Below are 26,527 nucleotides of genomic sequence, written 5' to 3'. Positions count from 1 at the left end.
CAAATAAACGGTATTGTATTGTATTGTATTGTATTGTATTGTATTGTATACACACAGCAGTGCAGTGCAGTACAGGGACAATTCACACCAAAGATTATAGAGCAGAGCTCCTCTACAGCTCCTCTAGAATCTTTGATTCACACAACAGCGGAGGCTCATTGGTTGACGGCCTTCAAATAGGGTCACGTGTGAGGAGGCGGCTCCCATTGGCGGAGGGCGCTGTCTGTCCGTGGGGCGGGGCTACAGCTCGACCAATAGGGCGCGGTCACCGGCGGCGGGGACGCGGCTCTGATTGGTCGGAGGTTTTGAGGGGGCGGGACTCTCTCCCATTGGCCGCTGTCGCTGCCCGTCTGTGCCGTGACCCCTGCGCCGTGACGTCTATCCGCCCGCCCACCCTGCGCCGTGACGTCAACGCCAACGCTCGGTGCGTTTGTTTGTTTGTAATTTGAAGGTGGACACAAAATGCCGGAGAAACTCAGCGGGACAGACGGACAACAGCAGCAGCGGCAGCGGCAGCGGCAGCGGCATCTCCATCTCTGCACAGAATCAATTAATTGGGCGACGTTTCGGGTCGAGACCCTTCTTCAGACTGAAGGTAGACACAAGAAATACAATGCTGGAGTCACTTTGTCATGGAGTGATTGAGTGATGAGTGTGGAAACTTCAGTAGGTATGTTGCAAAGCCTACCTGAAGCGTCTTTGAAAATCTTCCGCTGAGGTTGTGCGCGATTTTGGCGCCGTTTAGAGGGGGCGGGTTTAAAACGCGATTTTCTCTAGGCTGTTCAAATCGAAAATGTTCAGCCTAGTTAATTATTAACGAAAAATCGCTGGAAGACCCCGTCGCAAAGGCTATTATTAGGTTTAAAGGCCTCGTATAATAGTTATAGTAGTTTAAAAATCAATCTCTAAACCCGCGACTGCCGGCAACCGCAGGGTCTCATAAAGCAGATAGCAGAAGTTAGGTTGTATATTTTTACATTAAAAAGGGCTTCTAAACATCCCGTTATACAAAATTTAATATTGCGAGTAGCTCAATTTGGGCCCATTATATCGCGCAGTATTTTTCTGGGCATTTGGGGCACAAATCTACCGCAATGTGAACGTTCTAAACCAGCGCGTTCCACAGGGACCCACTAGAAAGCTGATTTAAATGGGCATTTATTTACAGCAATTAAACACTAAATTCCTTCCATTTGGTCTATAGATTAATGTAAATGAGATTTAAAAATCATGTTTTATTGTGAATTATTTGTGAATATTATTTGGACATTTAGGCTATTTAAAATGTTAATAATTTATTAAGAAATGGATAGATGTTTAGATCTAGTAATTGAAGTCTGAAATTAGCTACAATTAGGTAACTAACTAATTATATGCTTTAATTTCAGGTCATCCAAGTAAGATTATTTTATATTTGTTTCAGAATGCTTCAATCTATGATAATTGAAAATTTCATTCAGTTCTCTTAATTTTTAAGAAAGTTATGGGCTTTTGACTGTTCACGATCACAACTTTTTTGTTATGTCCATAGAAAATCAATAGGGAACAAGATGCTCATTTCCGAGTATGAAAATGGCCATAACTTTTTAAATACTTGAGATATGAAAGTGAATTAGGTGTCAAATTAAACTTATTTTTATGCTTTATCTGATGGGATAAATTACAGACTTGATTTTTAAAATCTCAAAATTTTGTAACATTGCTACTTTGTCATGGAGTGATTGAGTGATGAGTGTGGAAACTTCAGGCCCTTCAGGCCCTTTAACTATAAGTTCAGGCGCTTTAACTAAATGTTACAACATTTTGAGATTTTAAAAATCAAGCCTGCAATTTATCCCATCAGATAAAGCATGAAACGAAGTTTAAATTGCCACCTAATTCACTTTCATATCTTCAGTATTAAAAAGGTTATGGCCATTTTCATACTCGTATATTAGCATCTTGTTCCCTATTGCGTTTCCATTGACTTAACACAAAAGCTGTGATCGAGAACAGTCAAAAGCCCATAACTTTCTTAAATATTAAGAGAACTGAATGAAATTTTCAGTTATTATAGATGGAAGCATTCTGAAACAAATGAAATAGAAATAATTTAATTGCCACACAACCAAGGTCGGTGGTATTTGGGTTGCCAGCAGCGGTACAATAATATAAAACATCTTGCTTGGATGACCCGAAATTAAAGCATATAATTAGTTAATTACCTAATTGTAGCTAATTACAAAAGTGACCATTGTGATGGAAATAGTAATAAACACCCAGACTGCCTTGAAAATTCAAAAATGTGATATTCTCAATATCACAACTTTAATATTATTGTGTTATGCTGTAAATCCCTAACAGATAGGTAAATAAATTACAATTTCCAGCAATTTTAAATGGTAGCGAATTGAGGAATGCAGTTGAACAGAGGGATCTAGGAATAACAGCATTGTTCCCTGAACGTGGAATCTCATGGAGATAGGGTGGTAAAGAAAGCTTTTGGTGTGCTGGCCTTTGTAAATCAGAGCATTGAGTATAGGGGGGGTTGCACAAAAGGTCACTGGGTCATAGGGCTCGACGCACGGAGCCGCTAAATCCAACTGGAAGACATCCGTCACTTCCGGTATATGTTATTAATGCTAGAAACGCGTACTTTCCTACCAGTTAAAAACCACCAAAATGTTGAATTTTTGCACTGAAAAAAATTGTGGGAGTCGGGGTAAGTGTGTACCCAACTTCAGAATTCCAAACGCGAAGCGAAATGAAGGAATAGAGAAGCGAGAACTGAAGGGACTACAGCAGCTAAAGTGCTTGGTAAACATTGAAAATATTGGGAATTATCGCGTTTGCTCACTGCATTTCATCAAGTAAGGCATTATTTGTGTTTTTCTTGATTCCTTTGGTATCTAAAAATTCTCAGAAGTGATAAATCTGGCTGTAAATTTTTCTTCAGATGTGTTTTCATTTTGTATGTAAAACCCACGAGAACCATGGGCGATTAAAAAAAATTACAGCCAGATTTATCACTTCTGAAACTTTTTAGATGCCAAAGGAATCAAGAAAAAACACAAATAATGCCTTACTGTTGATGAAATGCAGTGAGTAATGGCCATTGTTCGCTAAGCACTGTCTGTTGTTGTCCCTTCAGTTCTTGCTTCTATCTACCGTAATTTCTCCTCACTTTTGTAATTATGAAGTCAGCTAAATGTCTCACACGCTTATCCCGATTTCCATAATTATTTACAGCGCAAATATTCAACATTTTGGCGGTTTTTAACTGGTAGGAAAGTACGCGTTTCTAGCATTAACGACAAGTGACGGATGTCTTCCAGTTGGATTTAGCGGCTCCGTGCGTCGAGCCCTATGACCCAGTGACCTTTTGTGCAACCCCCCTATACTCAATGCTCTGATTTACAAAGGCCAGCACACCAAAAGCTTTCTTTACCACCCTATCTCCATGAGATTCCACCTTCAGGGAACAATGCAGTTATTCCTATGTCCCTCTGTTCAACTGCATTCCTCAATTCGCTACCATTTAAAATTGCTAGAAATTGTAATTTATTTACCTATCTGTTAGGGATTTACAGCATAACACAATAATATTTAAAGTTGTGATATTGAGAATATCACATTTTTGAATTTTCAAGGCAGTCTGGGTGTTTATTACTATTTCCGTCACAATGGTCACTTTTGTAATTAGTTACAATTAGGTAATTAACTAATTATATGCTTTAATTTCGGGTCATCCAAGCAAGATGTTTTATATTTGTTTCAGAATGCTTCAATCTATAATAACTGAAAATTTCATTCAGTTCTCTTAATATTTAAGAAAGTTATGGGCTTTTGACTGTTCTCGGTCACAGCTTTTGTGTTACAACTGTTAAGTTGTGTTAAAAATTGACAATTTCAGCGGGTTTAACGGACCCGCTACGCTGGAAACAATGGTAAGTGCCTACCTGCAGTACATCGCGTGTAATCCAATCCATTTGGAGTAGCCTAGCAACAGTACGGTTCATGGGTTGTGACCCGACTGCCGTGAAACCTCCCTATAGAAGTTGGGATGTAATGTTAAAATTTTACAAGGCATTGGTGAGGCCAATTCTGGAGTATGGTGTACAATTTTGGTCGTCAAATTATAGGAAAGATGTCAACAAAATAGAGAGAGTACAGAGGAGATTTACAAGAATATTGCCTGGATTTCAGCGACTAAGTTACAGAGAAAGGTTGAGCAAGTTAGGTCTTATTCTTTGGAGCACAGAAGGTTAAGGGGGCACTTGATAGAGGTCTTTAAAATGATGAGAGGGATAGACAGAGTTGACATGGATAAGCTTTTTCATTGAGAGTAGGAAAGATTCAAACAAAAGGACATGATTTGAGAATTAAGGGACAGAAGTTTAGGGGTAACATGAGGGGGAACTTCTTTACTCAGAGAGTGGTAGCTGTGTGGAATGAGCTTCCAGTGGAAGTGGTGGAGGCAGCTTCGATTTTATCATTTAAAAATAAATTGGATAGCTAAATGGACGGGAAAGTAATGGAGGGTTATGGTTTGAGTGCATCTGAGTGAAATGTTATTCAAAACCCACATATGGTTTGCAATTTTTTTTAATGATAAATTTTGCATGTAAAAACCCATTTGAGAAACATTTTCAGTTAACAAGTTTCAGAAGTGATAAATCTGGCTGTAAAAATTTAACACCGCCCATGTTTCTCAAATGGGTTTTTACATGCAAAATTGATCATTAAAAAAATTGCAAACCATGTGTGGGTTTTGAATAACATTTCACTCAGATGCAAGGCAAAGAATGGCATAATTGTTAGCTGTTAATTGGTCATAATCAACTTCAGCAAATTAAAAGGGAGTGGGTGTCAGGACATTTTATTATTTGCCAAGACAAGTTCACAAAGGAAGACACACACACAAAAGGAGACAGACACACACACACACAAGGAGACACACACACATACACACAGGGATACATACACACACACACACGGGGAGACACACACACACAGATACAGGGAGACACACACACACAGGGACACACACACACAGGGACACACACATACACACACACACACACACACACACACAGGGACACACAGACACACACACACAGGGAGACACACACACACACACACAGGGAGACACACACACACACACACACACACACACACACACGGAGAGACACACACACACACACAGGGAGACACACACACACACACAGGGAGACACACACACACACAGGGAGACACACACACACACAGGGAGACACACACACACACACAGGGAGACACATACACACACAGGGAGACACACACACACACAGGTAGACAGACAGACACAGGGAGACAGACACAGGGTGACACACACACAGGGAGACACACACACACACACAGGGAGACACACACACACACACAGGGAGACACACACACACACACAGGGAGACACACACACACACACACACACACAGGGTGACACACACACACACAGGGAGACACACACACACACAGGGAGACACACACACACACACACAGGGAGACACACATACATGCACACACACACAGGGAGACACACACACATGCACACACACAGGGAGACACACACACACACACAGGGACACACACACACACAGGGAGACACACAGACATGCACACACACACAGGGAGACACACACACACACGGGGAGACACACACACACACGGGGAGACACACACACACACACACACAGGGAGACACAGACACACACACAGGGAGACACATACAAAAAGGAAGACACACACACACACACACGGGGAGACGCACACACAGGGAGACACACACACAGGGAGACACACACAGGGAGACACACACACGGGGAGACACACACAGGGAGACACACATGCACACACACACAGCGAGACACAGATATGCACACACACACACAGGGAGACACACACACACACACACACACACAGGGAGACACACACACACAGGGAGACAAACACACACACACACACACACAAACAGAGGGATACACACACACACAAACACAAACACACCTTTCCTTCCCCCCCCTCCATCCTCCCCCTCCCTCCCTCTCTTTCCTCCCCTCCCTCTTTCCTCCCCCACCATTTTTTCCTCACGCTTCCTCTTTCTCCCCTTTCTCCTTCCCTTCCTTCATCCCCTTTCTACATTCCCTCCCCCTGTCTCTCTTTGCCTCCATCCCTCCCTTTTTTTCTTTCTCTCTCTCTCTCTCTCTTTCTCCACTCCCTCTCTTTCCCCGGCCGCCCAATGTGGAGTCTGGCGGGAACGGTGTAGCGTGGATTGGCGGTGCTGGCGCTGCCATGTGAGTTGAAGGGCAGGAGGGAGGGAGCGAGGTTGCCGCGACAGCCGGAAGTGCAGAGCTCGCAGATGGCGCACAAAAGCGCTGACACCCGCTGCCCGGGACCGACGCGCTTCCCCAATCCGTGCAGATAGATCACTGTCATGCGACGCAAACTTGAGACAAACTGTGCAGCAAAGACCCTTTAGCTCCGCTATAGGATCTTTGCTGTGCAGGGACTGAAGACAGCCTGTCAGCGTGAGAATTCTGTCTTCAGCGTGAGGGCGTGAGAATTGGCTGAAATGCTTGAGAGTCACGCTCAAAGCGTGAGAGTTGGCAGCCCTGCTGTTAAACATAGAAAATAGGTGCAGAAGGAGGCCATTTGGCCCTTCGAGCCAGCACCAACATTTATTTGTGATCATGGCTGATCGTCTCCAATCAATAACCCGTGCCTGCCTTCTCCCCAATTGTTGATGAAATGCAGTGAGCAAACGCGATAATTCCCAATATTTTCCATCTTGATATCTGCACGGCCAATGTTCTCCAACCACTTTAGCTGTTGTTCCGGAAGTGGTGGCGCTGGTGAACGGCTGCAGCTCGCCTGCAGTCCGTTTGTTTTTACATTTTTGTGTTGTTCTTTCGTTTTGTTTAGCTAAGTTTTTGGTTTTTAGGTTGTGTTATGTGTGTGGGGGGGGTTGAAACCGGGCTTGCTGTCTCTCCCTTCGGGGGAATGCGACTTTCTTGTCGTATCCCCCTTCTCTGCCTTCGTCTGCGCTGAGGCCCAATGGCGGAGCTGGCGACCTCGAGGCTCCGGAGGCAGAGCCTGTCAGAACTCGCCCTGGGCTCGCTCCCGTGAGGGCGGTCCGGCTCGGGGCTGAAACGGCGCTCCCGTGAGGGGCTGAGACGCTCCCGTGAGGGCGGCCTGGCGCGGGGCTGAGATGCTCCCGTGAGGGCGGCCTGGCGCGGGGCTGAGACGCTCCGGTGAGGGTGGCCCAGCTCGAGGGTAACGGCGCTCCCGTGAGGGCGGCCCCTGAGGGAACGGCTCCCCGTGAGGGCGGCGTGAAGGGCGACCCGGCTTCGGGGCTGGAACGGTGGCTTGCCGGTAGCTGAGACGGCGTTCTGGCGGCCCTGATCCGGGTTTTCGGGCCGCGGGCCAGTGGACGACGTCGTAAACAGCTGCGTCCACTGGACCGGAGGGGCGGCAGCTTCGACCACACCGGGCTGCGTTGTTTGAACCGGCCCGTTCGCGGAGCTCGGTTGAGGCCGCTGGACTGATTACCATCGCCCGGTGGGGTATCGCCTCAGTCAGAGGGATAAGAGGAATGAGAGACGCAGCCCTAAGATTTTTTTTGCCTCCATCGCAGTGAGGAGGTGCCTGGTGGACTCACTTTGGTGGATGTTAATTTGTGTTTACTGTCTGTTTGTTGTGTATTATTGTATGTATGGCTGCAGGTAACGACATTTCGTTCAGACCATAAGGTCTGAATGACAAATAAAGGATCTAATTTTAATTTAATTTTGTTGTCCCTTCCGCTGCCGCTTCCCCTACCGTCGTTTCTCCTCACTTTTAGAATTGTGAAATAGGATAAATGTCTCTCACGCTTACCCCGATTTCCATAATTATTTACAGTGCAAAGATAGTGAGGTCAAGGAATGGTAGGGAAGTGTCGGAAATAAACCTACTGACTCCCATGGCTATCTGGACTACACTTCTTCCCACCTTATAGCGCTGCTCTATAATCTTTGACAGAGACGAAGCTGCAACTGAATATCAAACGGTCACGTGTGAGGAGGCGGCTTCTATTGACGGAGCGCGCTGTCTGTCCGAGGGGCGGGGCTACGGCTCGACCAATAGGACGTGGTCACCGGCGGCGGGGACGCGGCTCTGATTGGTCGTGGTTATGAGGGGGCGGGACCGGTCACGTGAGGCGGGACGATGCGTCGCCACGAACGACGGGAGGAGGGAGGCCCCGCTCAGAGCCGGAAGCTCAGGTGGGAACAGCCGCCGATCGGCCCCGCGTCCTTTCACCACCCGCTCCTCCCTCCCTTCCCCAGCGCCATCCTGCAGCCGGCGACCCGAGGAGCCAGAGCCCGATGCGTGCAGGCGGTGAGGAGCGGGGGGGGTGTGAGTGAGTGAGGAAGGAGAGGAGACTTCCAGAAGGCTTTCGACAAGGTCCCACATAAGAGATTAGTATACAAACTTAAAGCACATGGCATTGGGGGTTCAGTATTGATGTGGATAGAGAACTGGCTGGCAAACAGGAAGCAAAGAGTAGGAGTAAACGGGTCCTTTTCACAATGGCAGGCAGTGACTAGTGGGGTACCGCAAGGCTCAGTGCTGGGACCCCAGCTATTTACAATATATATTAATGATCTGGATGAGGGAATTGTTGAAGGCAATATCTCCAAGTTTGCGGATGACACTAAGCTGGGGGGCAGTGTTAGCTGTGAGGAGGGTGCTAGGAGACTTGGATAGGCTGGGTGAGTGGGCAAATGTTTGGCAGATGCAGTATAATGTGGATAAATGTGAGGTTATCCATTTTGGTGGCAAAAACAGGAAAGCAGACTATTATCTAAATGGTGGCCGACTAGGAAAAGGGGAGATGCAGCGAGACCTGGGTGTCATGGTACACCAGTCATTGAAAGTAAGCATGCAGGGGCAGCAGGCAGTGAAGAAAGCGAATGATATGTTAGCTTTCATAGCAAAAGGATTTGAGTATAGAAGTAGGGAGGTTCTACTGCAGTTGTACAGGGTCTTGGTGAGACCACACCTGGAATATTGCGTACAGTTTTGGTCTCCAAATCTGAGGAAGGACATTATTGCCATAGAGGGAGTGCAGAGAAGGTTCACCAGACTGATTCCTGGGATGTCAGGACTGTCTTATGAAGAAAGACTGGATAGACTTGGTTTATACTCTCTAGAATTTAGGAGATTGAGAGGGGATCTTATAGAAACTTATAAAATTCTTAAGGGGTTGGACAGGCTAGATGCAGGAAGATTGCTCCCGATGTTGGGGAAGTCCAGGACAAGGGGTCACAGCTTAAGGATAAGGGGGAAATCCTTTAAAACCGAGATGAGAAGAACTTTTTTCACACAGAGAGTGGTGAATCTCTGGAACTCTCTGCCACAGAGGGTAGTCGAGGCCAGTTCATTGGCTATATTTAAGAGGGAGTTAGATGTGGCCCTTGTGGCTAAGGGGATCAGAGGGTATGGAGGGAAGGCAGGTACGGGATACTGAGTTGGATGATCAGCCATGATCATATTGAATGGCGGTGCAGGCTCGAAGGGCCGAATGGCCTACTCCTGCACCTAATTTCTATGTTTCTATGTTAGGAGGTCTGGGCGCCCTCTGGTCCTCCGAGTGTAGCGTCTCTGGTCTGAGTGTAGCGTCTCTGGTACTCCGAGTGCAGCGTCTCTGGTCTTCCGAGTGCAGCGCCCCCTGGCGGCGGGAGTCCGTGACGCACCGTCTTTGTCCCTCTGTCTGCAGCGCCACCTGGCGGCGGGAGGGTTGCGTTTAGTTTATTGTCACATGTACTGAGGTTCAGTGAAAAGCTTTGTTGTTGTTGCTAACCAGTCAGCAGAAAGACAACACGTGATCACAATCGATCCGTCCACAGTGTACGGATATGGGATGAAGGGAATAACGTTGAGTGTAAGACTTGTGTGACTCCAGTGCGGAGACAAGGTTTCTCCCTGTATAAGGTCAAAAGTGATAGCAGCTGAATTAGGCCATTCGGCCCATCAAGTCTATTCCGCCATTCAATCATGGCTGATCTATCTCTCCCTCCTAACCCCATTCTCCTGCCTTCTCCCCGTAACCACTGACACCCGTATCTCGGTACACGGAACGGTAATGAGCCAATATTAAGAGAAGGGGAGGTGCAACGAGACCTGGGTGTTCCTGTACATCAGTCACTGAAAGTACACATGCAGGTGCAGCGGGTAGTAAAGAAAGCTAATGGCATGTTAGCCTTCATTGCGAGAGGATTTGAGTTTAGGAGGTCCTACTGCAGGTGTACAGGGCACTGGTGAGACCGCACCTGGAGTATTGTGTGTAATTTTGGTCTGCTAATTTGAGGAAGGACATTCTTGCTATTGAGGGAGTGCAGCGTAGGTTCACTAGGTTAATTCCTGCAGGCAGACAAAAATGCGGGAGAAACTCAGCAGGCGAGGCAGCTTCTATGGAACGAAGGAATTCCTTCGCTTTATAGAAGCTGCCTCACCAACAGAGTTTCTCCAGCATTTTTGTCTACCTTCGATTTTTCAAAGCATCTGCAGGTCTTTCTTAAACAGGTTAAATCCCGGGATGGTGGGACTGACATATAATGAAAAAAATATGTTGACTGGGCTTGTATTTGTGGAGTTTAGAAGGAAGCGAGGATATCTTATAGAAACGTATAAAATTATTAAAGGATTGGATAGGGTAGATGCAGAAAACATGTCCCCGATGTTGGGAGAATCTACAACCAGGGGTTCGAGGAGCGACTTCCATACGCACCGGGCCGCCGCCTTCACCGACCTCTACATCGATGCCGCCGCCGACCCTCACCTGCCGACCGATGACGCCCAGCCTCGCAGCTTCCACGGTAACTTAGACTCGCTCCCCCTCGCCGATTCCTCCGACATCGCCACCCGACCCCAACTACCCTACAACGCCGCCGGACCGGGGCTATCTCAACATGGCCGCCGCTACGCACCCGATTCATCTCGCCGCCGACCCGCCGACCATCCGCCCACCGGGACCACCCTCGCATCGCCCGCGGACCCCGACTCAACCACCACTGGACTCCGACCATCGGGTCCGTTGACCCGCGCCACTCCACCCCCCTCCAGCAACCCACAGCCGTCGCCTTACCTGGAGCCTGGACTCTGCACTGGGCCTGCAGCCTTCACGCTGCTTACTCCCACTCTCCTCGATTTAATTCCACCGGGTCCTAGCGCCCGTCTGCCCAGCCGTGCTAACCTCAGTGGCTGCTCCACTGACCCTCCCCCATCCCCCCCCCAACCATGTCACACCCGCTCTTCCCCACCCACCTCACAGCCCTCTCTCCCCCCCACCCCCTGACCACCCACCACCCCTCCAACACCCACAACCCCGTACCCAGTCTACCCACCTGCCTTCCTCTGGCCCCAACTCCCACCCCTGCCGGGTGTTCACCATCCCCCCCGACCTCCCCCTCTCCCCCACCCAACGGTCTGTCCTCAGCAGAGGTCTCACCTTTGTCCCCCTCCGTCCCCATCTCAATGAGTTCCGCGCCCACCATGACTTGGAGAGCTTCTACCGTCGTCTCCGCCTCACAGCGCACTTCCATGGGAAGGAGTCCTCGCCCCCTAATGATGACCCCTTTTCCCGTCTCCAACGCACCCCCTCCTCGTGGAACCCCCCTCAGAAAGTCCCGGCTCTGGAACTCTTCATTCAGAACTGCCGCCGCGACGTCAACCGCCTCAACTTCTCCACTCCCCTGTCTCACTCCAATCTTTCCCCCTCTGAACGCACTGCCATCGAATCTCTCCGCAAAAACCCAGACTGGGTCATCAAACCAGCCGACAAGGGAGGTGCCGTGGTAGTCTGGCGCGTCGATCTCTACAAAGCTGAGGCCACGCGCCAACTCTCGGACACCTCCTCCTACTTACCCTTGGACCATGACCCCACTGACGAGCACCAGGCCACCATTTCTAGCACCATCACCGACTTCATCAATTCCCACGCCCTACCTGACCAAGCCTCCAAACTCATCGTTCCCCAGCCCCGCACGGCCCGTTTTTACCTTCTCCCTAAAATCCACAAACCCGGCTCTCCCGGCAGACCCATTGTCTCTGCGTGTTCGTGCCCCACCGAACTCATCTCCACATACCTTGACACCATCCTATCCCCCTTGGTCAAATCCCTCCCCACCTATGTTCTAGACACCTCAGACACTCTCCGCCGCCTCCACGCATTCCACTCTCTGGGCCCTCACCCCCTCATCTTCACCATGGATGTCCGGTCACTCTACACCTCCATCCCCCACCAGGATGGCCTCAAAGCCCTCCGGTTCTTCCTCGACCAGAGGAGCAACCTTTACCCAGCCACTGACACTCTCCTCCGCTTAGCGGAGTTGGTCCTCACCCTCAATAACTTTACATTTGACTCCTCCCATTTCCTCCAAACACAAGGCGTAGCTATGGGCACACGCATGGGCCCCAGCTACGCCTGCCTCTTTGTCGGGTACGTTGAACAATCCTTGTTCAATGCGTACCAGGGCCCCATCCCCGACCTCTACCTCCGCTACATTGACGACTGCTTTGGTGCCACCTCCTGCACCCACACACAACTGACTGACTTCATCCACTTCACCACCAACTTCCATCCGGCACTCCAATACACCTGGACGATTTCCGACACTTCCCTACCATTCCTTGACCTCACCATCTCCATCGCAGGGGACAGACTCCTGACCGACATACATTATAAACCCACTGACTCACATGGCTATCTGGACTACACGTCTTCCCACCCTGCCCCCTGTAAAGACTCCATCCCTTACTCCCAATTCCTCCGCCTACGCCGCATCTGTTCCCAGGATGAGACATTTCATACCAGGGCATCGGAAATGTCCTCGTTCTTCAGGGAACGGGGATTCCCCTCCGCCACCATAGATGAGGCTCACACCAGGGTCTCATCCATACCCCGCAACACTGCTCTCTCTCCCCATCCCCGCACACGCAACAAGGGCAGAGTCCCTCTGGTCCTCACCTTTCACCCCACCAGCCGCCAAATACAACACATAATCCTCCGCCATTTCCGCCACCTCCAACGTGACCCCACCACTCGCCACATCTTCCCATCTCCCCCCATGTCTGCCTTCCGCAAAGACCGCTCCCTCCGCAACTCCCTCGTCAATTCTTCCCTTCCCTCCCGCACCACCCCCTCCCCGGGCACTTTCCGTTGCAACCGCAAGAAATGCAACACCTGTCCCTTCACCTCCCCCCTCGACTCCATTCAAGGTCCCAAGCAGTCGTTCCAGGTGCGACAAAGGTTCACCTGTATCTCCTCCAACCTCATCTACTGCATCCGCTGCTCTAGATGTCAGCTAATTTACATCGGTGAGACCAAGCGTAGGTTGGGCGACCGTTTCGCCGAACACCTCCGCTCGGTCCGCCTTAACCTACATGACCTCCCGGTGGCTCAGCACTTCAACTCCCCCTCCCATTCCCAATCCGACCTCTCTGTCCTGGGTCTCCTCCATTGCCAGAGTGAGCAACAGCGGAAATTGGAGGAACAGCACCTCATATTCCGTCTGGGGTCCTTGCGCCCCTATGGCATCAACATTGAATTCCCCCAATTTGGCTAGCCTGTGCTGTCCCCTCCCCTTCCTTCACCCTCTAGCTGTCTCCTCCCACCCTCCCATCCGCCCGCCCTCGGGCTCCTCCTCTTCCCCTTTTTCCTTCTTTCTTTCCCCACCCCCCATCAGTCTGAAGAAGGGTTTCGGCCCGAAACGTCGCCTATTTCCTTCGCTCCATAGATGCTGCTGCACCCGCTGAGTTCCTCCAGCAATTTTGTGTACCTACAACCAGGGGTCACAGTTTAAGAATAAGGGATAGGCCCAACCCCGCTCCAACTCCCGAGGATCCCATTCACCGACGAGCCGGGGACCGCCAGCCGCACTCGCAGCCCCACCCAGAGGCCGCCGGCCAACTCACCCCGGCGCCGGTGAAAGCCGAGCACCAGCCATCAACGGGGGGGACATAAAACGCTGCAGCAACTCAGCGGGACAGGCAGCATCCCCGGAGAAAAGGAGTTGGTGACGTTTCAGGTCGAGACCCTTCTCCAGAGATGTTGCCTGACCCGCCGTGCCACCGCAGCATCGCGTGTGCATCCCCACTGATGATCGGCGCTCGGCTCCCGCCGGCACCGAGGTGACCAACCGACAGCCACTGGACAAGGCGAGAAGCGCAGCCGACGGTCCCCGGCCCGCCCAGGAATAGGTCCCCTGGGTGCTGGAGCAGAGCCGAGCGCTGGCTGCAAATCCAGGGCCACCATCGCTTAGGGCCGGCGCCCCACCAGTCCAGGGCTGCAGACCAACCCGGTGGGCCAGGCAGAACCGAGCTGGAGCCAGTGCCTGCCTTCCCCACGCCGGCTGCAAGCCCGGGGCCACCACCGCCCCGCAGCTCAGGGCCAACCCGGACACCTCTGGACACTCCCAGACAGGGACGGGACACCCGGGAGGGGACGGGGAAGGTCCAGCAGCAACTCAATGGTGCCTGCAGTTCCAGAGACCTGGGCCCAACCACGGGTGAAACGCAGACCTGCACCCACACAGCAGCACAGACGCTGAGAATGTTTATAGCGAGTGACCTATGAACTGGGCATTCGCAGTCAGAATACCGAACTCGCTTATTCACTGGATGTCTTCAAGACTAGATTTTTAAGTTAGATTTAGCTCTAAAGCTGACGGAATCAAGGGATATGGGGAAAACACATGAACAGGGTATTTAGATTCTGGATGATCAGTTGTGGTCATATTGAATGGCGGTGCTGGTTTGAAGGGCTGAATGGCCTACTCCTGCACCCATTGCCTGTTACCTTCTCCCAATTAACAATGGTCTATTCTACATTTTCCTTGAACCCTTTGTCCTGTTTTCACTCCTTACACTTCCTTATCTCCGTATTTCCCATCGGACTGAAGAAGGATCTTGTTCCGAAACATCACGCATCCCCTCTCTCCACAGAAGCTGCCCGACCCGCTGAGTGACTCCAGCACTGTGTGACCTTCTTCCCATGATGCATGCTGCCCGCCCCCCATGTGACTGCGCAATGGCAGGGTGCGTGGCCAGCAGTCCCCCTCGGATTGGTGGTGACGTCAGTGCGCTGATCGTGCAGCCCCCCTTCTCCCACTTGCTTCTTCAACCCCTCCCATCTCCCCCTCCCACAACTCCCCTCCCTCTCCCCTCATAACCCCTCTCCCTTCTCCCCCTCCCCTCACTTCCACTGTCCTCACCCCCCTTCACCACTTCCCCCCCTTGCCTCCTCACCACCTCTCCCCTCCTTTGCTCCTCGTATCTCCCCCAGTCACCTCCTCCCACCCCCCACCCTCCACCTTACATCCCTCCCCGCTCCCCTCCCCCCCCCCACTTCAAGCACCAGACATGTTCACGTGTTAGTAATGTCCTGTTTGCCAGCTTGTTGACCCTCTGTGTTCCCCTGCTGCAGGGTTTAGGAGCCATTGCTGTAGACGGAGAGACGGGGATGTGAGCAGCCATTGAGGGCGGCCAGGGTGCCGGTGAGACCCTACCCCTCCCCATCTGCTCGGTGTGCGACCTGAGCTTCAGTGGAGGACCACATGACGGGGCACAACAAGGAGAAGCGTTATGAGTGCGACGTGTGTGGCAAAGCCTGGCAGTACCCGAGCCATCTGGAGGTCCACCGGCGGGTGCACACAGGAGAACGTCCCTTTGATTGCGCCGACTGCGGCAAGAGCTTTACCTGTCTGTCGGTGCTGCGGGTGCACCAGCGGGTGCACACGGTAGAACGCCCCTTTGAATGCTCCAACTGCAGTAAGAGCTTCAAGACGGCGCATGAACTGGAGAGACACCGGCGAGTGCATACGGGCGAGAAGCCCTATGGCTGCTCCACCTGCGGGACGAGCTTTGCCTGGTTGTCGGGGCTGCGGGAGCACCTGTGGGTACACATAGGCGAGAAGCCCCATGGCTGCTCCACCTGTGGCAATAGCTATGGCCAGTTGTGGAGGCTGCGGGAGCACCGGCGGGTGCACAGCAGCGAGCGGCCCTTCTCCTGCTCCGTCTGCGGCAAAGGCTTCAAGTCGTGCAAGACCCTGAAGGTGCACAGTCGCCTGCACACCGGGGAACGGCCCTACACCTGCAGTGACTGCGGCAAGGGCTTCGCCCATTACAGCAACCTGCTGTCCCACCAGCGCACCCACACCGGGGAGCGCCCCTTCACCTGCACCCAGTGCAGCAAGGGCTTCATCTGCTCCAACAGGCTGCTGTCCCACCAGCGGGTGCACGACAGCGACCGTCCCTTCCCCAGCCCGGTGTGTGGACAGCGCTTTTCCATGGCCGCCCATGCCTTGTCTCACCAGCGCGTGCACACCAGTGGCGAGCCCTACGACTGCCCGTACTGCGGTGAGTCGTTTGACAGCTCGCGGGGGTTGCGGCAGCACCGGCGGGCTCACGCCGGCGAGCAGCAGCTCCCACTGCGGCAAGAGTTTCAAGAGAGCATGGGGGCTGCGGGAGAACCAGCGGATACACACCAGAGAGAGACCCTTGGAGAGCACTGAATGTGGCGAGGGTTTCACCCGCATGTCCAGCCTGTGGCAGCACCAGTGTGCCCACAGCGGTGAGCATCCCTTCCCCTGCCCGTCCTGTGTTAACGGCTTGACCACCTGCTGGAGCACCGGCGAGTCCACACTGGCCAGCGCCCCTTCACCTGCCCGCTCTGTGGCATGGCCTTTGTCCGCTTCTCCAGCCTGCTGGCACACCGCGACGTGGATAGGCACTGTTTAGGTAGACACAAAATGCTGGAAGGAATGGGTAATGTTTCAGGTCAAGATCCTCTTCAGTCTCGACCCAAAACCAATTCTTTCTCCCCAGAGATACTGCCTGTCCTGCTGTGTTACTCCTGCATTTTGTGTCCTTTTTTGAAAACCAGCATCTGCAGTTCCTTGTTTTTAAACCATTCTGGTTAACCATCTCTGCACCTTCCCCAAAGCCTCCACATCAGTCCTGTATTGGAGTGACCAGAACTGTATGCAATACTCCAAATGCTACCAGACCAATGTCCCTTAAAGCTGCACATATACATTCCTCTCTCTTTATCTCACACCCTTTTATCTCCTTATTTTCTCTCGCCTCTGTCACTTATTCCACTCACCTGCCAATCACCCCCTCATCTGTTAATCGTGCCAGTCTGAAGAAGGGTCCCGACCTACTAATCTTCTGGGATTTTTTGAAGATGTAACTAGGATAATGGGCAAGGGAGAGCCAGTGGATGTAGTATACCTGGACTTTCAGAAAGCATTTGATAAGGTCCCATATAGGCGATTCATGGGCAAAATTAGGGCACATGGTATGCGGGTAGAGTGCTGACATGGATAGAGAAGTGGTTGGCAGACAGGAAACAAAGAGTAGGGATTAACCGGTCCCTTTCAGAATGGCAGGCAGTGACTAGTGGGGTACCGCAAGCCTCGGTGCTGGGACCGCAGCTATTTACAATATACATCAATGATTTGGATGAAGCGATTCAAAGTAACATTAGCAAATTTGCAGATGACACAAAGCTGGGTGGCAGTGTGAACTGTGAGGAGGATGCTATGAGAATGCAAGGTGACTTGGACAGGTTGGGGGAGTGGGCAGATGCATGGCTGATGAAGTTTAATGCGGATAAATGAGAGGTTATCCACTTTGGTAGCAAAAACAGGAAGGCAGATTACTATCTAAATGGCGTCAAGTTGGGAAAGGGGGAAGTACAACGGGATCTGGGGGATCCTTGTTCATCAGTCTGAAAGTAAGCATGTAGGTACAGCAGGCAGTGAAGAGAGCGAATAGCATGTTGGCCTTTATAACAAGAGGAATCGAATATAGGAGCAAACAGGTCATTCTGCAGTTGTACAGACGACACCTGGAGTATTGTGTGCAGTTTTGGTCCCCTAATTTGAGGAAGGCCATTCTTGCTATTGAGGGAGTGCAGCATAGGTTTACAAGGTTAATCCCGGGATGGTAGGATTGTCATATGCTGAGAGAATGGAGCAGCTGGGCTTGTACACTCTGGAGTTTAGAAGGATGAGAGGGTATCTCATTGAAACATATTAGATTGTTAAGGGTTTGGGCACGCCAGAGGCAGGAAACATGTTCCCAATGTTGGGGGAGTCCAGAACCAGGGGCCACAGTTTAAGAATAAGGAGTAAGCCATTTAGAACGGAGACGAGGAAACACTTTTTCTCACAGAGAGTGTGTGTCTGTGGAATTCTCTGCCTCAGAGGGCGGTGGAGGCAGGTTCTCTGGATGCTTTCAAGAGAGAGCTAGATAGGGTTCTTAAAAATAGGAAGTCGGGGGATATCGGGAGAAGGCAGGAACGGGGTGCTGATTGGGGATGATCAGCCATGATCACATTGAATGGCGGTGCTGGCTCGAAGGGCCGAATCGCCTACTGCCGCACCTTTTGTCTATTATGCTGAAGGCACAATTGCATATATTGTTTATAAGAAATTAGGCAAAGAGCCATGTGAGCCGTTAGGAGAGAGGATCAAATCAGATCAGCTGTGTTCTTATTGAAAGGTGGGATATCCTTGTTAGGCTAAGGGGCGACTTCTCTGCTGATTAATATGGTTGAATAAAAGTCTCAGACAAGTAAATTAAATTAATGGAGTAACTCGGCAAGGCAGACTGAAAGTCTGAATAAGGTCTCAAACTGAAAAGCACCCATTCCTTCTCTCCAGCATTACTGCCTGTCCTGCTGAGTTACTGACCTTTCTGTCCTTGGCATCCTCCACTGTTAGAGTGAGGCACAGAGCAAATTGGAGGAACAGCATCTCATATTTGGCTTGGGCAGCTTACACTCCAGCAGTATGAATATTATCGTCTCTAACCTTTGCTTTCCCTCTATCTCCACCCCAACCCCCTTCCTAGTTCTCCGACCAGTCTGACTGTCCCGTGATTAAATGTTATCACTGTAAGTTTCGTAGTCACCTTCTCCAAATTAACAATTATCTATTCTACATTTTCCTTGATCCCTAACCCCTTCTATGTCTTGTTTTCACACCTTACACTTCCTTATCTCTGTGTCTCCCTCTCCCCTTACTCTCAGACTGAAGAAGGGTCTCGACCAGGTACGTCACCCATTCTTTCTCTCCAGAGATGCTGCCTGTCCTGCTGAGTTACTCCAGAACTTTACATTACAAATTATATTAACATTTGTATTAAGATGTATTAAGATTGTATTAATATTTGTATGAAGATAAATTTCAGTCTCCATTTATTAAATATTATTCATGTATCGGATGCATGTGTTGCTGTGGTCGGTGCTAGGGATTGAACCTGCCGCACTGAGTGAGCGGGGTGGGGGAGGGGGTAGGGGCTGGGGTTGAGTCTGGGGGAGTGGGCGGGGCGCGGGCACCGCCTGAGCTGAGCCTGATTCAGGGCGGTGCCGCGCCGATGGGCCCCGCCCTCATCCGCTGTCAATCACCGGGCAGATTCGTCACCGCTCTCCTGCTGTCACGTCACCGCCCGGAGGCGCGCCCTTTGCGCGTGCACGTCACGCAGGCGCGGCCCGGCTCGCGCGGAGACGGTTTAACGGCCGCGCTCGCGCCGCCACCGGTCACCTGACGCTCCAACCGTCAGCGCAGGCCGCGCCCACCCCTCTGTTCCCATTGGATGCCGGCGGTGTCCGTCAGTGGTCTCAGCCAATGGCGGAGGCGGACCCGTCGAGGGGCCGTGTCTCCCGCAGGTCCCGCCCCCGGACATGCGGGTCCAATCCCGCGCGCAGGCGCAACGCGTCTCCGTTGCTCTAGAAACCAAAGATCCGCTACAGGATCTTCGCTAGAAACAGAAACCTGGTGCAGGAGGAGGCCATTCGGCCCTTCGAGCCAGCACCGACATTCATTGTGATCATGGCTGATCGTCCCCTATCAATGACCCGTGCCTGCCTTCTCCCCATATCCCTTGACTCCACTCGCCCCTAGAGCTCTATCTAACTCTCTCTTAAATCCATCCAGTGACTTGGCCTCCACTGCCCTCTGTGGCAGGGAATTCCACAAATTCACAACTCTCTGGGTGAAAACGGTTTTTCTCACCTCAGTCTTAAATGACCTCCCCTTTATTCTAAGACTGTGGCCCCTGGTTCTGGACTCGCCCAACATTGGGAACATTTTTCTTGCATCCTGCTTGACCAGTCCTTTTATAATTATATATGTTTCTATAAGATGCCCCCTCATCCTTCTAAACTCCAGTGAATACAAGCCCAGTCTTTTCAATCCTTCCTCATATGACAGTCCCGCTATCCCAGGGATCAATCTCGTGAACCTACGCTGCACTGCCTCAATCACAAGTAAGTAAGTAAATTTTATTAATATAGCACGTTTAAATCAACTTGCGTTGAAACCAAAGTTCTTTACATAAAATAAATAATTAAGCTTCCGTACATCCATAGCAAAATGAAAAGAAAGAAAAATGACACAACACACCATAGAATTCAACATGAACGTCCCCCCACAACAGAATCAAAATGTTCCACTGTGGGGAAAGGCATCAGAAAGTTAAGTCCTCTTCCTCAGTAAATCACCCGAGGTCGGGGCCTATTTGTGGCCTCCGCAGCCAGTCCGATGTTTTCAGGCCCTCTTGCCAGAAAGCTGGAACGCCGGCGTCGAGTGAAACACTCCTCGGTGGTTTGGGATGTCTGGAGCGGCCACTTCCTCCCTGGAGACCGCGGCTCCTGAAGTCCTCAGGCCGCGCTGGTTGGAGCTCCGACTCTGGCGATCGCGGATAGCAGGCTTCGCGGTGTCTTAAATCCAGCGCCGCCCGCGGCTGGACGCCCACAGACACAGCTCCTCGGATGTTGAGGTCGGCTGTCACAGCACTCCGGAGCTTACCGCACGGCGACCCGGTAAGGCATCGCCCGCTCCGTGATGGTGTCCCAGCGCTGCGCCGCCGCCGAAGCTGTAGCCCTGGTCGGTCCCGACAGGAAACGCCGCTCCAGTCTGATGGTAGGCCGCGAGGAAGGTGCGAAGAAGCAGCTCGGAGGCAAGCCGCCTCTCTGACCAGGTAGGGACATGGAAATAAAGTTTCCCCCTTCCCCTCTCCCACCAACTACATAAAAGACCTCCAACTAACATTTTTTTTTTAACAGGACTAAAAATTAAAAAAGGGTGAAACGGCGGACTGCAAGCAGAGCAGCCATACACAACGGCGCCCACTCCTGCAGTCCGCCATTCTTCAGAAAAAAGGGAGAGAGGGGGAGACTGAGAGAGAAGGACAGAGGGGGGGGGAGATAGAGAGAGAGCGAGGAGGGAGAGGCGGGAGGGAGAGAGAGAGATAGACAGACAGAGAGAGGGGAGAGAGTGGAAGAGAGAGGGGGGAGAGCGAGAGGGGAGAGGGGAGAGGGAGAGAGAGTGGGGGGGGGGGGAGAGAGAGAGAGGATGTCCTTCCTCAAGTTAGGAGACAAGGATGTCCTTCCTCAAATTAGGAGACCAAAACTGGACACAATACTACAGATGTGGTCTTACCAAAGCCCTATACAATTGCAGAAGAACCTCTTTACTCCTATACTGAAACCCTCTTGTTATGAAGGCCAACTCGCTAGAATTTAGGAGATTGAGGGGGGATCTTATAGAAACTTACAAAATTCTTAAGGGGTTGGACAGGTTAGATGCAGGAAGATTGTTCCCGATTCTGGGGAAGTCCAGGACAAGGGGTCACAGCTTAAGGATAGAGGGGAAATCCTTTAGGACCGAGATGAGAAAAACATTTTTTACACAGAGAGTGGTGAATCTCTGGAACTCTCTGCCACAGAAGGTAGTTGAGGCCAGTTCATTGGCTATATTTAAGAGGGATTTAGATGTGGCCCTTGTGGCTAAAGGGATCAGGGGGTATTTAGAGAAGGCAGGCGCGGGATACTGAGTTGGATGATCAGCCATGATCATATTGAATGGCGGTGCAGGCTCGAAGGGACGAATGGCCTATTCCTGCACCTATTTTCTATGCTTCTATGTTCCATTAGCTTTCTTCACTGCATGCTGTACCTGCACGCCAATCTTCAGTGACCGGTGTACAAGGACGCCCAGGTCTCGTTGTACCTCCCCCTTACCTAACCTAACCCCATTCTTCATCTGTATCTTTGACTATAGTCACCGTCACTGGTTGTCGCAAACGTATCCTACACCCACTAGGGACAATTTTTACATTCACCAAGGCAATTAACCTTCAAACCTGTACGTCATTGGAATGTGGGAGAAAACAGGAGGTCTCAGGGAAACCCCACGCAGGTCACAGGGAGAACATGCAAACTTCGTACTGACAGCGCCCGTACTCGGGATCGAAACCGAGTGTCCAGCGCTGCATTTTGTTGTAATGCAGCAACTCTACCGCTGTGCCACCGTGAATCCCCGGGGAGAGTGGCACCGTTTGTCAACCGGGTCCCCGCTCATCAGTGAAGGGGTTCCTGCGGCTGCAGCCGCCCAGTGACACCCGGAGTTTATGCATCACCGGGCAGAGAGGGGTCTGCCGTGGGGATGTTCATGCTAGGAGCACAGAATTAGGCAAGTCGGCCCATCTAGTCTACTCCGCCATTCAATCATGGTTAGACACAAAATGCTGGAGTAACTCAGCGGGACTGGCAGCATCTCTGGAAAGAAGGAATGGGTGATGTTTCGGGTTGAGACCCTTCTTCAGGCTGGTTAGGGATAAGGGAAACAAGAGATATAGATGATGATTTTTGTCTTAGACTCAATCATGGTTGATCTATCTCTCCCTCTCAACCCCATTCTCCTGCCCTCCCCATAGCCCTGGAACCCATACGAATGAAGAACCTGACAATCTCCACTTTAAAAAATACCCAATCACAGCCGTCTGCGGCAATGAATCTAACAGGCTGAAGAGAGGGTTCAGGAAGGGGAGGATGGTTTGTGGAGGGTGAAGAGAGGGTTCAGGAAGGGGAGGTGGGGTGTGGAGGGTGAAGAGGGAGTTCAGGAGGGGGATGGGATGTGTAGGTGAAGAGAGGGTTCAGGAGGGGGATGATGGGGTGTGGAGTGTGAAGAGGGCGTTCAGGAGGGGGAGGATGGGGTGTGGAGGGTGAAGAGAGGATTCAGGAGGGGGGTGGGGTGTGGAGGGTGAAGGGAGGGTTCAGAAAGGGGGTAATGGGGTGTGCAGGGCGAAGAGAGGATTCAGGAGGGGAAGATGGGGTGAAGAGGTTGAAGAGAGGATTCAGGAGGGGAGGATGGGGTGAGGAGAGGGTTCACTAGGGGGAGGGTGGGGGGGTGAAGGGTTCAGGGTTCAGGAGGGGGTGGATGGGTTCTGGAGGGTGAGGATCAGGTGAGGAGAGGGTTCAGGAGGGGGACGGTGGGGGGTGGAGGGTGAAGAGAGGGTTCAGGAGGGGGAGGGGGGGTGGAGGGTTCAGGAGGGGGAGGGTGGAGGGTGAAGAGAGGGTTCAGTAGGGTGGGTGGTGGAGGGTGAAGAGAAGGTTCATGAGGGGGAGGGTGGGGGTGGAGGGTGAAGAGAGGGTTCAGGAGGGTGGAGTGGGGAGGGTTCAGGAGTTTGTGGAAGGTGTCGAGGGGGCTCAGCAGGGTGGGGACAGGGTGGGTGGGTGACAGCATGGTGCCAGGTGGGGTGACTGTGGGAAATGTGAGGCCATCCTTGCCAGCTGACAATTAAGCAGCAATGTTGTATTGTGTGAATGTTTTTTGTACTATTATACAATTATGATGCCTTGCTGTAGAAGCACCAGTATTAGATAGCATTTATTGACATAAATAAGGAATCATATTGTATCAAGTTTCATCAGACTGGTGTTGCCGTGTGTAGTGAGACCGATGCTCAGCCTCTGTTCTTTAGTGTTTGGAGGAATGAGGAGTGACCTGAATGAAATGTCCATGGATTGGATGTTTGCCGGGTGTTATGTTATGCTGCACGTAATAATTTAATTGTTCCATTGTACGTGTGAGAATTGAACACTCTTGACTCCTGTTTTTTCCCCTGAGTGAAGAATCCAGAACCAGGGGTCAGAATCTGTGACTGGGCTGGTGGTCGGTGTGTTTCTGGGGTGGCTTGTTTCTGACTCTGAGGAACGGTGGAACAATGGCTGCCCAGCTCCACCCAGTGTAAATGTGCTTGGGGTTCCTGTCTTCATCACTCTGTTGACCAGTGGTACCTCCATACCCCAGCTACCTCCATACCCCAGCTCCTCCCTCGCAACATGGACCCACTACAATTCGCATACCGTCCGAACAGATCCACGGACGATGCAGTCTCCCAGGTTCTGCACACCGCTCTCTCTTATCTTGACAGCCAGAAGGGGGGCTATGTGAGGATGCTGTTCATAGGCTACATTTCAGCCTTCAACACGATAGTCCCCACCAGACTGGCCGAAAAGCTACTGGAATTAGGGCTCAACACCCCCCTGTGTGCCTGGGTCCTGGACTTTCTCACCACCAGGCCCCAGGTAGTCAAGATGGGAGGAAATACATCAAAGTTCCTCACCCTGAGCACAGGATCCCCCCAGGGTTGAGTCCTCAGCCCCCTTCTGTACTCCCTGTACACACATGACTGTGTGGCCAGGTTCAGCTCCAACTCGATAATCAAGTTTGCTGGTGACACTGTGGTGGTGGGCCTGATCTCAGACAACGAAGAGAAGGCATTCCGGGAGGAGGTGACTGATCTGGCACTCTGGTGTCAGGACAACAGTCTCCTCTTAAATATCAAAAAAACTAAGGAGCTGATCGTGGACGTTTGGAAGGCACATCATCCGAGGACGTACACACCATTGAATGATTTTGTTGGAAGATGGCGGCGCGTTCAGACGCAGCGGCTTTGCGCTCCCAAGTCCGAGTGAATTGGGAGCAGCCCGGTACCGAACGCGGCTGTGAAAATAAGGTATTTAAACACCTCAGAACCCCGCAAACCCATAGAAACCCCAGTACCCCCATAAATCATAGTAAGAAACTCACCTCCAGGACGAGGAAATCCAGTACCCACATCGTAATCCCGACGGGTCGTACATGGAGCCGCACGGAACTGCTCAATATCGGACGTGGCTGCGAGAAACTGGCTTGTGAGTCCTACAGCACACTCACCAAAATCCCGATGGAGCTGGGCAGAACAGCCCCCTGGATCACCACTCCGGAGGAAAGGAGACGGAGCAAACGTCGGGAGCGAAAGCAGAAACGGGGACGGCGAGCGAGGGTGCAGGACAGGCTACGGAGGGCTCCACAAAGACCATCGCTCCCAAGCGTCTTTCTCGCAAATGTCCGGTCACTCACCAACAAGCTGGATGAGGCAAGGCTCTGGATCAACACCCAGCGATCCCTGAAAGACTGCTGTGTGCTGATCTTCACAGAGACCTGGCTCAGCGCGCTGGTTCCCGATGGGGCTGTGGACCTAATGAACCGGTCACTGCATCGTGCTGATAGAACAAAGGACTCCGGTAAGAGCAAGGGCGGGCGTCGGGCTCTGTATCTATATCAACAATGACTGGTGCACCAACCACACTGCAGTATAGAGCTACTGTTCCCCAGACCTGGAATACCTCGTGATTAAATGTAGGCCGTTTTACCTGCCTCGGGAGTTTACTGTGGCTATCACCATGGCCATATACATCCCACCACAGGGTAATGCTAACCTAGCGCTAGCACAGCTGCACTCGGCCATCAGTAAGCAGCAGGATGCTCGCCCCAACTGTGCCTTTATTGTTGCAGGGGACTTTAATCAGGTCGACCTACGAGCTGCACTCCGCAAATTCCACCAGCATGTGCAGTGCCCTACCAGAGGCTCAAACACGCTGGATAAAGTGTACACCAACATCAAGGACGCCTACAGAGCTCTCCCCTGCCCATCCCTGGGACATTCCGATCACCTCTCACTGTTTCTACTGCCTGCATACAAACCCCTCATCCGCAAGACCGAAACTGCAATAAGGACGGTCAAAATATGGCCCGAGGACACCACCCTACAACTCCAGGACTGCTTTGACGCACCGACTGGGACCTGTTTGCACAACAGGCTACCAGTGGTACAGAGGTAGACTTGGAGGAGTACACATCAACTGTGCTCTCCTACATCAACTGCTGTGTGGAGACTGTCACAGTGGACAAGCAAATAAAGATGTCTCCAAACCGGAAACCCTGGATGAACAAGGAGGTTCAGAATCTGCTAAGGGCACGCAACAATGCCTTTAAATCCAGAGACACTTCTGCCTGCAGTGCTGCCAGGTCAAACCTGAACAAAGGTATAATAAAGGCCAAAGACATCCACAGGCAAAGGATGGAAGACCACTTCAATACCCCGGACACCAGAAGCATGTGGCAGGGTGTCAGGGACATCACTGACTACAAGAGCAGCCCCACCTGCCCCCACAGTGATATCACACTGGCCAACGAACTAAACACCTTCTTTGCCCGCTTCGAAACTGGCAACACCAGGACTGCCAACATTGGGTGAGAGTTGGGAGTGAGAAATTGCGAGAGACCAAGCCCGAGGGAGCATAGCGACCGGGGGGGGGGGGGTTGTGCAATATGGTGCATACTGCAGCGAGTCTTTT

At 51.5% G+C, this 26,527-nt stretch overlaps 1 protein-coding gene across 1 annotated transcript; it reads left to right on the top strand.

Annotated features, from left to right (window-relative positions):
• The first annotated feature begins 15,533 nt into the window (after positions 1–15,533).
• LOC116967559 (zinc finger protein 239-like) lies at positions 15,534–19,793 on the top strand. The gene is made up of 2 exons (XM_033014179.1): positions 15,534–16,220; positions 19,476–19,793. Exons 1-2 carry the CDS (start codon positions 15,609–15,611, stop codon positions 19,791–19,793), a joined length of 930 nt encoding a protein of 309 aa, XP_032870070.1. The 5' UTR covers positions 15,534–15,608.
• The last annotated feature ends 6,734 nt before the right edge of the window (positions 19,794–26,527 follow it).

Source organism: Amblyraja radiata, chromosome 40, assembly GCF_010909765.2.
Source record: "Amblyraja radiata isolate CabotCenter1 chromosome 40, sAmbRad1.1.pri, whole genome shotgun sequence".
NCBI lineage: Eukaryota > Metazoa > Chordata > Chondrichthyes > Rajiformes > Rajidae > Amblyraja > Amblyraja radiata.
This window is presented reverse-complemented; position numbering and strand designations above follow the sequence as displayed.